General features: G+C 37.3%; 1 protein-coding gene across 5 annotated transcripts; it reads left to right on the top strand.

Moving 5' to 3' along the window:
* The first annotated feature begins 765 nt into the window (after positions 1 to 765).
* LOC146304461 (uncharacterized) lies at positions 766 to 11,440 on the top strand. 5 transcript variants are annotated; one of them, XR_014769269.1, is made up of 6 exons: positions 768 to 1,380; positions 3,471 to 4,186; positions 4,300 to 4,416; positions 4,526 to 4,611; positions 4,724 to 4,817; positions 6,095 to 6,243. XR_014769269.1 is itself a non-coding variant. In XM_084713553.1 (2 exons), the coding sequence occupies exons 1-2, from the start codon at positions 1,323 to 1,325 to the stop codon at positions 10,986 to 10,988; spliced, it is 1,122 nt and encodes a 373-aa protein (XP_084569679.1). In that variant the 5' UTR covers positions 766 to 1,322; the 3' UTR covers positions 10,989 to 11,440. The 5 variants fall into 5 exon arrangements, 1 of the variants encoding a protein (XP_084569679.1); XR_014769268.1 differs by having other exon boundaries at positions 769 to 1,380; positions 3,269 to 4,186; positions 4,300 to 4,420; XR_014769267.1 differs by having other exon boundaries at positions 770 to 1,380; positions 3,269 to 4,186.
* The last annotated feature ends 1,920 nt before the right edge of the window (positions 11,441 to 13,360 follow it).

Genomic DNA, 13,360 nt, shown 5'->3' with positions numbered 1-13,360 from the left:
TAAGACTAGAAAATGCTCATTGGTTTATCTAAATGTGTTCATTTGTTTATTTGCTGTTGGACATCAAAGACACTCCAAAAGCACTTAAAACAGCAGAGAAAGGGGTAGCTTATAATGGCATGGGGTGGAGTAAATTACACAGACCATTTTCACGGGATGCAGAAAATACAAGGAAGAGATGCAGCGAGAGGCACAGCGTCCTGAAGATCTACAAAACTTTCTGTGCGAGCGATCGTGTGTCTATAGGAGTCCAAAAATCAAATACAAAGGCCCGAAAATGACTATAATAGGTCCCCTTTAACTAGAATGAGGAAATTATGTTATCATAAAATTTTGAATTTTGATTTCTTTAATTAGATGAAACTGCCGTGATTCTTAATTACAAAAAGGTATAGAATTGTGAGAAATCTACAGTTATAATCAAAAGTTATAATAATCAAACTAAATCACAATACAGGATGCATTGCTAATACTGATTTTGGTTTCAAATCTAAGGATACAATAATGTATCCTACCATGACTTAAGTTCACACAGTCTATGAAAATTACAGTCATATATTCTGTTGAAAATAAATAATTTCCCTAAGAAGGAGAATAAATCTTTCAGAAGAGACGAGGACACGATGAGATACATGTTCAAACTGTGAGTCACGTATTCAGGAACTAATCATTTATTCACGCGTTAATGTAACTGATGTGTCGTGTCAGCTTCCCTTTAAGTAAACAAACATTCGCAATCTAGTTTTCCTTTCCTCTGCATCTCTTATTTTGAAAATCAGCAAGGAAGTGGTACCGGAAGCAAGTGCACTTACTGTGGCGAACAATGTTAACTTTTGCCATGATTAAAGACATTTGCGTTGCTATAAGATACAACTGGAGTGAATTACAATATCATGTTGTAGGGAAAGTTGTTGAGATGGACTTAGTGTAAACTTTCGTGATGTTTCAGCCCAGAGTGATCTTCCGTTTGCCAAGAATGCTAAAGGAAGTTAGCGTAACTTGCTATCAGAAAATAGACGGAGACGGAAGTCGGCCTCACAGTGCCAGTCGGGGTATCGCTCGAGAGGGACCAAATTGTATTTTTCACAGACCCACAATGTCCAGATAGAGACGTCTTAATAGCCTCGGCGCTACCCGTTCATTCACAAAAGATTAACATCAGAATTATCTCCTGGTGTCCCTCTAAGCTAGTGAAGTCATTTTAGCTTGCTAGCTGGAAATAGACTGATGCGGACGTAGTCTAATTCTGCAACATAGCACATCAGAATGACCAAATTGTTTTAACGGAGTGTGTCTGGAGGAGTAGCTGGGAACTTGTAAAAATGTCGCACAAGCTACTGGACGTTGATTGCAAGTCTGAAGTCCAGTTGCACAGACCAGGTTTGTACACTTTAATTGTTATTCTCACTTTAAACTACTGAAAAGCCCTTACTGATGGAAGGAGTATTTATATACTTTACTTATTATTACCACACTGTGAAAAGCCTCCACTGTAAGTAAAAGTTTTTTGATTAATAGTACTGCTGCGTTAATACGAATGTTGCATTTTGCTACTGATTTATAAAGTTGGGCTAATTTTACTACTTTATACTGTTAGGTAGTTTAATCTACAGCAATGCATCATATTCTATAAGATTGTCATCTTTTTTATGTTACTGTCCTGTGAGAACCACATATTTAAAAAGTGAACTTTTCATAAGCTCTAAAAAAAAACAGCTGTTCTCAGCTTTGTGATTGCAATTTCCAGATAATCCAAGAGGGGTTTCATATACTTTATATAGCTCAAGAAGTGAGAGAATTTCATCAGTTCAGAACGGACACAGGGTGTTTTAACACCTGTAATTAGGTTCATTTGGTTTGGACCAGGGGTACATTGCTGCATCTCAGTTCTAAACCAGTTTCTAGTTTCTATAAAGAAACTAGGAATCGTAAATATGAAGTTATACAGATTGTCAGGTAGCTTGTTTAAATGGACAGTTTTGGTGATTGTCATCCTGTATCATGTAGTCAAAAGAAAATTCCTGTGACTGACAGAAGTGAATGCTTCGCTGTAATGCTTCTGATGTTTGTGACCTTGGCTATCACAAAGAGCTGATGAAGAAATAACCAATACTAATGATTTTATAAATAAGTGAAATGAGTAAAACTTATTTTTTTGTTTGGAAATTTGAATTTCTCAAAGTTCCTGTCGTCAGTAAAAGGGATTTTATTCATTCTAGCTCAGCAGCAGCAGGTGCAGAAAGTGCTCAACTGCTCCAGGGAGATGACTTGTTTGTAAATTGAACTGCAGATTCACTGAGATGTGTTCACTCAGAGTGGACGAGGGTCATTAGCGTTAACTGTATATCACTACAATAATGTGCTTTATTCAGTGACTGTGGCGGAAGAGCGACTAATTTAAAAGTTGTCATTTTCACCTCTATTGATTAAAATCTGGTAGGCTGTGCCTTTGTGCATTCTCAGTGGCTGGGAAACTGGGTATGCTTGTCACTGTAATACAGTGAAACATTGACCAAGATTACCAACTGACTTCAGACAGAGCAAAGCAGTTACGATAAAGTAAAAGTAGCACATTTTAAAATGAATTTCATCAACAGTTAGATAAGCGAAAAATAAAGGCTCCAATAATTGTAAAAATAATGAACATTGTGTCCGATAAGCTGTCAACCTCAGGCTAAACTGTAATGCAGATGGGATATACTGCCTACAATTTATAACACAATATTTTGTTTGTTTATCACCGCAGTGGCATTATATCACAGTATGACAAAAAAAAATAAAAGGGATACTCAAAATAAGATTCTGCCTCTATTGTCTCTATTCAGAACATGGGAATGTGTGGGAATGTTCCACAGAGTAGGGACACCAGAGCAGACAGAGTAGACCTTCTATTATGGATCTTTCTGGTGATTAATTTCCCTGTCAATTAAAAGAAATACATTACAATACATTTATTTTGGATTAATGGACTAGTCTAAAGGTAACTCAAACAGATAAAATAGACCCCAATTTATTGATTGGTAATTAAAAAAAATGACTGTATTAAAGCTCCAGTAGGCAACATTATTTTGGTATAATTGAGAAATAATTTTATTTAAGTCTTTCAGCATATTGTAAATCAGGTCTTCTGAGAAAAAAAAACTAGATTTCTGCACCTCATCCTGGCTCTGTTTTCAGCCTCTAAATAATCTTGCCCGTGATGGTAGACTTTAACCAATCACAGCTCAGCTCAGATTACTGTGTTCCTATTGGCTGTTCTACTACGCAGATGCGCTTTCCCATACCATCGGCAGCAGTGGAGAGCAAGAGGCAATGGCGGACAGTGCAGCAGGGAGAGTAGCTATTCCAGCATTGGCTACAACTGTCTATACTGCTAGACAGCCCCCAGAAAAGAAGACAGAATTTGAAAAGAAAGACTCTAAAAGAGACTCTGACAACAAAAGGAACAAAACAAATCTTAATATTGGCAGAGAATTCCAGAAGTGGAGAGAACTGCGGGATGGCCTAGGCCTGAAGCTGGATTCAGAGCTGGCCACTCTTTTCTTGGACAGGTAAGCTGCTAAATGAATAACCCTGTAATATTTAATGCAGTGTGTTGCGGTACACCTTATTGTGTAGTTAATTTTCATGAAGGCAGATGACCGCCTACCGCTATGTTGAATGCGGCTAACAGTTTAGCTTTCTGCTAACCGTAACTAAAGCTTATGGTTGAAGCGATCTGAAGTTTGTGTTTAGCTCCTGTAGTCCTCTGCTAACTGCAGCTAACCTAAACTAATCGTAGCCAACCTAAAGCCTATGGTTGAAACTGTTAGAAGTCTGTGTTTATGTAGCCTTCTGCTAACCGTAGCTAAAGCTTATGGTTGAAACTGTTAGAAGTCCGTGTTTACGTAGCTAAACCTTACGGTTGAAGCTATTTGTCAAGTATTTTACCTGGATCTCTATCTGACTGGTGAGTATAACTTGTTTTTGGTTGCTACTGTGAAAGCAGAATTGGCCCAAATAGTCATTTCCATCGTTGTTTTCACCTTAAATTGAGTGAATGGGTGAATCATCAGCTGAACTTATCATGACAGATGTCATCTCTGTTTCATTTTAATTTCAGAGATAATGACCTTTCTGTTGTTTGAGTAGCAGAGTTGGACTCCAGCAACAATGAGGATGCATCACTGCAGAAACTTAATGCAAGGTATATTTTCCATTTATTCAAGTACACCCTTTGTGCCTAGTTCTTATATTCTGGTATCAGTGTTAGTAATGTATAATTGTGTGACGTTATACTCATTATTTTATTGTGCCTAGTATGACATCGCTGGATTTAAATGCCAACAATCCGGACTTTTGACATACTTCGTCAGGACCTGGCAAATCTGAGTGAAATATGTACTGACACTCATAGCCAGATAGCTGCACTTTTTAGTAAGTACGTTGTTTTTCATTCTGTTCATTTTTTAATCATGTGTTAACTCATGCAGAAGTGCTACAGATGTCTATACTCATATATTTATTTTGTTCATTTTTCATACAGCCAAGGGCATATATAAATCACGGGGAGTTCGTCATACCCTTGACATGTGGCATGGATCGAAAAACCTTGGGAGGAAGATGCACTAGGTAATATTATTGAATGCACTTTATTTGAAGTTGTTATCATTGCTCCACAATAATAGCCTGCTGACACAAATAATTTTATCTGATTTGGTTTGGAATTTCATTATGTGTTCAGGCCGGCCAGGAGAAGGGATGCTACTTTGTTGGATGAAGGATACGTGTAACCACGTTTGGTTTTGTGCCAAAATGACAACTATGATGATTTCTTTGTACGTACTACATGAAAAATCATTTATGATGCTACATGATACACTCTCCAAGATAGTGCTAAATGAATGCTGGCTAATGGAAGTTGAGAAGTACCCGAGCTTTAGGTAAATGAGCGTGGATTGTACATGTTTATTTTAATGTTCAAAAGTGTTAAACAGATCAGTCATTTAGAGAGCGGCGCCCCCTCCTGACAAGTCTCTAAAATACAGATAATTGTACATAATACAATACTTGATCACATACCATTTTTATTTTTTTGCTGTACAGAACTGATATATTCAATCAAGATGTTTTTCCCCCTTTTAGATTCATGACAATATGAAAGAGCTAATAGTGAGCTTTCCCCGGTTTTGGTCTACTGATGTATGCCAGCAAGAGATTCAGCTTCACCCCACCTGTGTATTCAGCTCGCACCCTACTTGCCGGTGTGGATTACAATCATCATGTCAGTCGACCAGTGCAGAGAAAAGCAGATGGCTCCGTTGAGTAAGTGCTTAAAAGACAGTTCAGCCAAAAATGAAAAATAAATATTACAATATATAGAGATGTCAGTTTTCTCTCAAGTACAATGGATTAGGGTTAATGTCACGAGTCCTGTGGTCCTCAAAGCACCGAAAAAAATGAAAAATTCAAAACCAATGTCTCTTAACAAAAATCACAACCTGGTTACTCAAGAAAATCCTCAGACCTTGTTAGCAGTTTGATGTAAGAAATATTCTATTCATTCTATGTTACTATTTCTAGTAAAAACAAAGTAATTCTGGTAGACTCTACTGCAGAAATAAAGTACTTCCTACATGACATTGCTCACAACAAGGTCTGTGGATTATTTTGAGGAGCAAGGTCATGATTTCTGAAAAGAGACACTGATTTAGACTTTTTCACACGTATTGTTTTGGTGTTTAGTGCAAAACAGGACTTGTGCCATTTAGTCCCAATATCAAATATATTGGGACTAAATATATTTGAGAGGAGGCAGAAATCTTGATGGTCAATATCTCCAAAACTTGCTAGCTCACATTAAAACAGTCAGGATGGACAAATAACACCACAGCCCAGATATATTTTCAAACATTTTGAAGTGAACAGTCACTTAAAAAAAACATAAACCTACTAAGATGTAGGTGTATGAGTTTTGTACAAGCTGAAAATGATAGATGTTGCAGGCTGTGTTGACTGTATGAAGCACATTTGTTACATTTTAGCAGTTTTCTGAATTGATTGTTGCGGTAGCCATCTTTTCCCCATTTTGGTCAAATTCTTACTTTTCATCAAGTCAAATACAGGAAGCTGTTCAACCAGAAGTTGAAGTGGAGAAGAAGAAGTGGAGCCTGTATGCCATGAAGGTCCAGAAGTACTACAGCTACATTCCTGACCTACAGAGGGCCATCCTCCAAAGCCAGACCACAGCAGACAGAGGCCTGATTACCCACGACAGTATGGTGGGCACAAAATAAAATAAAATAAAAAAAAAAAGGTCTTTCAATTGACCTCTTTCCATACTTTTTCTGAAACTCAGTCCAAACATTTTCATCCCAAAGCTGACATACACCACCTGTCAGTCATTTTCATCTTGGGACAAAATGCAGAGCACTTTTTTTTTGAAATTACACTTCTTGACCATTAAGATTATATAAAATTTTTACCAAACTAAGTTTAAAATTCGTATTTACCTTTTGTTATGATGCAGACTTTGAACAATGTTTGAGTGGGTCAAGGAGTTGTGGGATAAAGGTTGTAGCCTTCATAAAATAGAGAGAGGTTGCCTATAGATTTTATTGATTACAAACATTTTTTGACACCCATAGAGATGTATTATGATTGGTATAATGAAATAGTAACACAGCCATATGGACACTTGCGTGTAGAAACTGCATGGACTGATCATGGCACTACATAAGAGGAGAGGTTCCATCATTTCTTTCAACTAAAGAAACACCAGCAGAGTTGTATCTAAAGAAATTGTTGTCAGCCCATGACAGTCAATACTTAGAATGATCGGGCTTCATCTGAAGTAAGACTTATTCTTACTAAATCATATATTACATAATGGCAGCTTTTTAAAAAATAATAATGAAAAAGTGCAAAACATTGTAGCTTAGGGGATTTGTGTTAGGAATTATACAGTAGTTAAAAGTTTTAAATGTAATTAAATGCAAAACTCTAACATGCTGGTCTTTTTTCATTTGCCAGGCTGAGGACACCCAGCAATACCGGAAAAATACTGACCAGAGGTTGGACATATTCAGCAGGCTCTGACCCTCACAGAGATGGTGTTTTTGTTTTTATTGTAAAAATTGTTCTCATGCTTGTAAATATGTTTGTGTATAATGGTATTACTTTTGAAAGCAATAAAAGTGTAACCCAAGTCAGCTGTGGATTTCTTTATAGTATATGACACTGTGACTGATATGTGAACAAAAGAAGCAATTGTTCGTCCTTCAGTGGATTTATAAAAAAAAAATGCCATCAACCTGTGAACAACAAAATAAAATGTAATAAATAATAATAATAAATTAGTATCCAAGAACCACACAACTAAAACGTAAACATTTACACACGTAGACGATTTACAATTTTGTTTCTGATTATGTAGAGGGATCCGTCAGACACAACAGCTTGGAATAAATTGACATTCCTGAAGGGCCAACGATTGAATTCTGGCCTGGAAGGACAGTAGAACAATGAAATATGATTATTTATTATTAAACCTATGTAATGATATCTTTGTGATATACAGTCATGTTATATGTTCAGTCCCCAGCCGGCGTGCTCTAATGTCCTGGATTCTCTTCACATCATTATTGCCCAGAGGGGCATCAGTTTGAGGCTCTCCCCTGCCCCTGCCAGTCCCTCTGCCACAGCCATGTCCCCGTCCATGGCCCCGGGCTCACCTCCTCCCTCTACTCCGTCCACTGGGTTCTTGCTGCTGCTCTGGGACATAAACATCCCCGGAATCTGCGCTGCTCTGTTAGTAATATATGTAACAAGTGTGAGGTAACATGTTTTCAGATTATGACAAACATCTGCGTGGCCTTATAGAAGGCCATTTCTCATATACATTGAGCGATTGCTTTCGCCAGCACTACTTTAGCTTTTGTATTCCACAGTCTATCAGTATTTAACACTAGGTTAAAAAGTATTTGCTGTTTGTTCATATGCTCAAAGTTATTCACAGTAGGTTTTTGTGGATTGTGAAATACGTTTTTCTTACCTGTGACTCAGACATAAATGAAAATTGTGCAAAACGGACTGGTGAATTCCAGTAGCGGCTCACTAGCAATTGTGTCAGGAAAATGCTGTGTGTGCGTGCTCATCTGGTAGGAGGGGCCCGGGGTGGAGAACAACAAAACCTTACTCAGATGAGACTCAAAAATCAACCGTTTTCAGGCTTTCTACCTACTGCAGCTTTAAGGGGCATTTGAAAACATTAAACACATTCTTCACTAACCAAATCATATTGTGAGGGCAGCTGAAATGTGTGGCACCTTGAGTATTATGAATAGTGTACATTATCCTACAATACATGACAACAACTCATTAAATACATTAGCTTTTTTAAGACTGAGCAGAATCACAGTGTCTGTGGAAAAACAACACTATTTACCCAGAGCTGACTTAAGCTCCCAGCCTGCCACACAGTGTGGCTAATATTAGCAAAGCATTAGCAAGTGAGCACCAGCTGGCCGCTCCCTGTGCAGGTTAATGTCCACATGCCTGTATTGAATGTATTTACATGTTGCTCCGATCAGGTTGTTATGTGCCAATTTGTTTCTGACAGAGCCTAAATACAAATTTATTTTCATTTTCTAGAACAAAACACTGTCAAATTGTGCGTTTTTTTTATTAGATTTTTCCTGTCCCACTTTTTTCCCACGCTGATATCAACATCCAGGCCATCTGGTCATGTGTGAGGGGAGAGAGAGTCAGCCGTCCCTGACTAGTGGCACACAGCCGCATAACAGCTTAGAGGGAACCATTAAATGGTATTCTACATAAATATAATAAGAATAATTAAAACTTCCTAGTATGCCTGGTACTGACTAACAAAGGTGACAGATTTAATTAACTAGGCGACTATCAGCCCTGACTATGCACATCACTACAGTCTATCCAATCTTTGATGATAAAATGTATGATACATGTAGACTATAAATTTTAAGTGATGGATGTGGATCCAGAAGGACATTGAACAATTTTAGGTACCGCCAGTGTGACCTGAGCCATAGAGCTTTCTCTCCGCCATGGAGACCTGAATTAGAACAGGGTACACAGAAAGAAAGAAAGGAGAGAGCTAGACAGAGAAGGGAAGAGAGACAGCTTCGAGAGATGCTGGACTAGAAACAAAAAGAGAGGGTATCTTGTTTTGAAAAAAAGAAATGGAGGAGTTGTTGGAAAGTTTTCAGTTTTATTCTTGTTGACAGGACAAATATAGACTTAAGTAGAGGATAAGCAGTAATTTAAAGTTAAGATGAACAAACGAGTTTTAAATTTTGATTAAAAAACCTCAGTGGAGTTTGTTTGATATCAACAGGGTGGCAATTAGACAGGACAGTGTTGGGCAAGTTACTCAGGAAGTGTGTTGCTTACTTTTTACTTACATACACTCTAAAGTTGGACTGCTGATCCAGTGAATGTTAACGCCCAAAGAACTTTTGTTGTTAGCTGTAAAGTTGTTGGCTGTGGTAGAAACAACGTCAGCCTCTCTGTTATGGCAACCTCAAGAGCGTAACTATGAGTTTCTTGGATTAGTAACTGTAATATTTTAAATGTTTTGGAAATTGCAATCCCTTACATTACTTGTTACTGGAAAAAAGTAATAATAGTACAGTAAAATATTACTGAGTAGTATATTACTGATCAACTCTACCTGTGTACTGGAGGATGATAGGAAAATGCCCTGCAGCCAGCTGACTCATTTTTAACTGGGGAGTTAAAAGAAGTGACATGAATAGTGACCCAATCAAGTGAAACTAAGACTGGTGTAATATGTTTCCATGTTCTAGTTTTAGCTAAGATTCTAGCTGCAGTATTTTGAACCATTTGAAGATTTTTTTTTTACTTTGCTTTTTTAATTGTGTTAATGTATTTCATTAATCTCCACAGATATTCAGTTATTGTTGGCATGTAAAGAGGAGGACCCACCAAAGCTGCCACACATTAAAGAGGAACAGGAGGAGTTCTGGGCCAGTCAGGAGGGAGAGCAGCTTCAAGGGCTGGAGAAGGCTAATATCACCAAGTTCAAAATCACACCTGTTTCTATTAAGAGAGAAGAAGAAGATGATGAAGAGACACCTCAGTATACATGGCTTCATCAAAACCAAACAGAAGAGAACAGAGAGACAGATCATTTGAAGACAGAAGCTGATGGAGAGGACTGTGGAGGATCAGAACCAACCAGGAACTTTAATCCAGGTTTTAATCCAGTTCTTCAAGACAAGACATCACAATCCTCTGAAGCGGAGACTGATGACAGTTTTGATTGGGAAGAGACCAAGGAACCTAAATCAGATTTAACTTCTCTGCAAAACAATGAAGTACCTGAAAATAATATAGAATGTAACACACATTCATCAGTTAGCTCATCTGAATGTGCTACAAGCTTTGGCCACAAGGGGCTTCTGCAGAAACACAATGGCATACAAATGGGAGTGAAACCATTTAGTTGCTCAGTTTGTGGTAAAAGATGTTCCCGAAAGAACTCCTTGATGACTCATATGAGACTTCATTCAGAAGGAAAATGTTTCAGCTGCTCAGTTTGTAAAAAAACTTTTCAACAGAGAGGACATGTTGTGGAGCACATGAGAATCCACACAGGAGAGAAACCCTTCAGTTGCTCCTTCTGTGGTAGAGGATTTGCACAGAGCTCAACTTTGACCTCACACTTAAGAGTTCACACAGGAGAAAAACCTTTCACATGCACAGTTTGTAAATCAAGTTTCAGTGACAGTAGCACTTTGGCAAAACACATGAGAATACATACTGGGGAGAAACCATTCAGTTGTTCAGTTTGTGGTAAAAGATTTGCACAACATGGACATCTGAGAAGGCACCTGAGTGTCCACACGGGGGAAAAACCATTTGGTTGCGGTGTTTGTGATAAAAAATTTACTCGGCTCGCTAATGTCAAAAAACACAAGTGTACTGGTGAGAGCAGCAGAAATAAATAAAGCTGCGGTGTTTGTGTTTGTGGAGTCAGTGTCTTCCAACAGGATACAAGTACTGAGGGTAAGACTTTGGTACACACTGATCAATTCAAAACTGTGATTCAGACATAAATAGTGCTCAATTTTTTCCGTTGAAGATGAAACATCAGGGTTATTTTTATGCTGTTTCTGTTTCTGTCTACATTATCTTGTTGTTTCCTGACATTTTCTGTATTAGTTGGTATTTCATGTATTTATTCATGTCACCTATACAGTACAGTTGGGTGATATGTTAAAATTTTCCAAATGATCATTGTCAGCCCATCCATCAGTGATTGGCAAAATCATCGTGTGTGTGTCCCTGTCTGCAGAGCAGAGGCTGTCGCTCTGCAGACTATTACATTAGCAAAACAAAATGACAAAATCAGCCAAAAAAAGCAATCAGTGATGGATACATATGTCCAATCGCCCAACCCTACCGTACAGCACTATGGTCTAGTCTATGGTTTGTTGTTTTAAAATGTGATTTATAAATGAAATTTCTTGACTTGCCCCCAAATAACACAATTGGTTTTTAATTTAATAGAGTCTCCTGATCTTGAATTGATCTCTCAATATGTGTGAACACATGAACAGCTAAATCTTAAACTGATTTTACGGTATTTGTGTTATTTCGGTCAAATCAGAAGTCTTAAGACAAATTTTGACATCACAAAATTTGACACCTGACAGCCTTTAAAGCATAGATTTTCCAAGCCTGTTTTCATTATAATACTCAGATGCCATATGTATGTTGACAGAGTTGTTGGTTGCTGTAATCATTCTTCAACTGGGTATCTTCATCCTAGGAATTTTGTGTATGTTTTATATTTGGTTGTGACTGCAAAGATGTATCCTTCTGGGCCAGCTCAGCAAGAAAAGACCTGTGGAAACAAAAAAGACTTGACTGCTGAACTTCCCCTGAACTTCAGAATGCATTTTTAACATGTTACTATCAGGTCTATTTGCATCAGGTAATGAAATTTATTTATGCATGTCCAGTTTGAGGAGGTTTACCTGAGGTCTGTTTTGGGGGTCCAAACATTAAGACATATGGAGACTTCTCCAGACTCTCTTCAGCCAGCAGCAACAGTTAATGTGTGCTCATCTGTAAAATATCACAAAGATAAATGTAAAATTGTGTTGCTCTCTACCACTCACAAATATATAATTGATTCAAACTTGTGGCTGCAGCTTTATCTTGTAACCCCATGGATCACTTGCTCATATGTCTGTCTTTATGATTGACCAGGAGGCTTTCATGTCCATCACAGTCTGAGTCTTCGTGTCTCTTTAGTTGTGTACTTGTCTCAAAGCCTAATTTCAGCTCTAGTAAATATTTTACTTAAATGATCAGCTGTTTAGTCATTTGTAAGTCATAAGTTGAGGCTTATATTTAGCAAATAGGCTTCTCTGCAAAACATCTCTTTGCAACCAGGCCATTTTTTTATATATATATATATTTTGCCTTTAATCACAGTGACAGCTAAAGACATGACAGGAAAGGGGTGTGAAGAGAGAGGGGATGATATGCAGCAAGGAGTTGAATCAGCGGCTGTTGGAGAGGACTAACAGCCCCCATCCAGGCCATTTTTGTTTATGAAACAGTCTTTTAAGTTTTATTTTTTCAAAACTCTACTAGTGAATAATGAACATTTCGACTTATTTCAGGTATTTTCTAAAATCAAGTGTAATTTTTACTGATTTCAGCATTTTACTGATTTCATATGCCTTCTTCTATCTTGTTTTAGAATATGTTTCATATTTATACCATTTTTGAATGTTTTTACTGGAAACTGGTTAAACATTTTTATTTGTTTTAATGAAATGTTTTTAAAAGCTCACACAGACATAAATGTGTAAATATATATATTTTAAATGATTAATTTTCTATATTAATAATTTTAATACAGAATCTATTAAAATGATTAATAAAAATGTTAATCCATTGTAAACTCTTTCTAAGAACTTACTAATCAGAATCTGTAATACTTTAATTACTATTATTTATCTTTTGAAAGAAACAAACAATAAAGGAACATTAAGTCTCGTATACATTAATGTATAGCATTGATTTTACTACCCCAATTCCAAAAAAGTTGGGCCACACAAATGTAAATTTATTCCGTACAAAACAACATCCATGATTTCCAATCTGAAATGTGTTCTCAGACAACAGCACACTTTCCCGCAGTCCTTCTCAGATGAGCTCAGGCCCAGAGGGGATGCAGTGTTTTTGGCTGTTTTTGATATATGGCTTTCACTTTGGTGGTAGCAAGGTCTTAAGCTGCATTTGAAGAACTCTATTGTGATACTGTACTGTTACAAACATGGGATTTGAACCCACAACCTTCTTG

This window comes from Lutjanus erythropterus, chromosome 24 (genome assembly GCF_056507025.1).
Source record: "Lutjanus erythropterus isolate fLutEry1 chromosome 24, fLutEry1.hap2, whole genome shotgun sequence".
In the NCBI taxonomy this organism is placed as follows: domain Eukaryota; kingdom Metazoa; phylum Chordata; class Actinopteri; order Lutjaniformes; family Lutjanidae; genus Lutjanus; species Lutjanus erythropterus.
The sequence above is the reverse complement of the archived record's forward strand: the minus strand, read 5'-3'. Positions and strand labels throughout refer to the sequence as shown.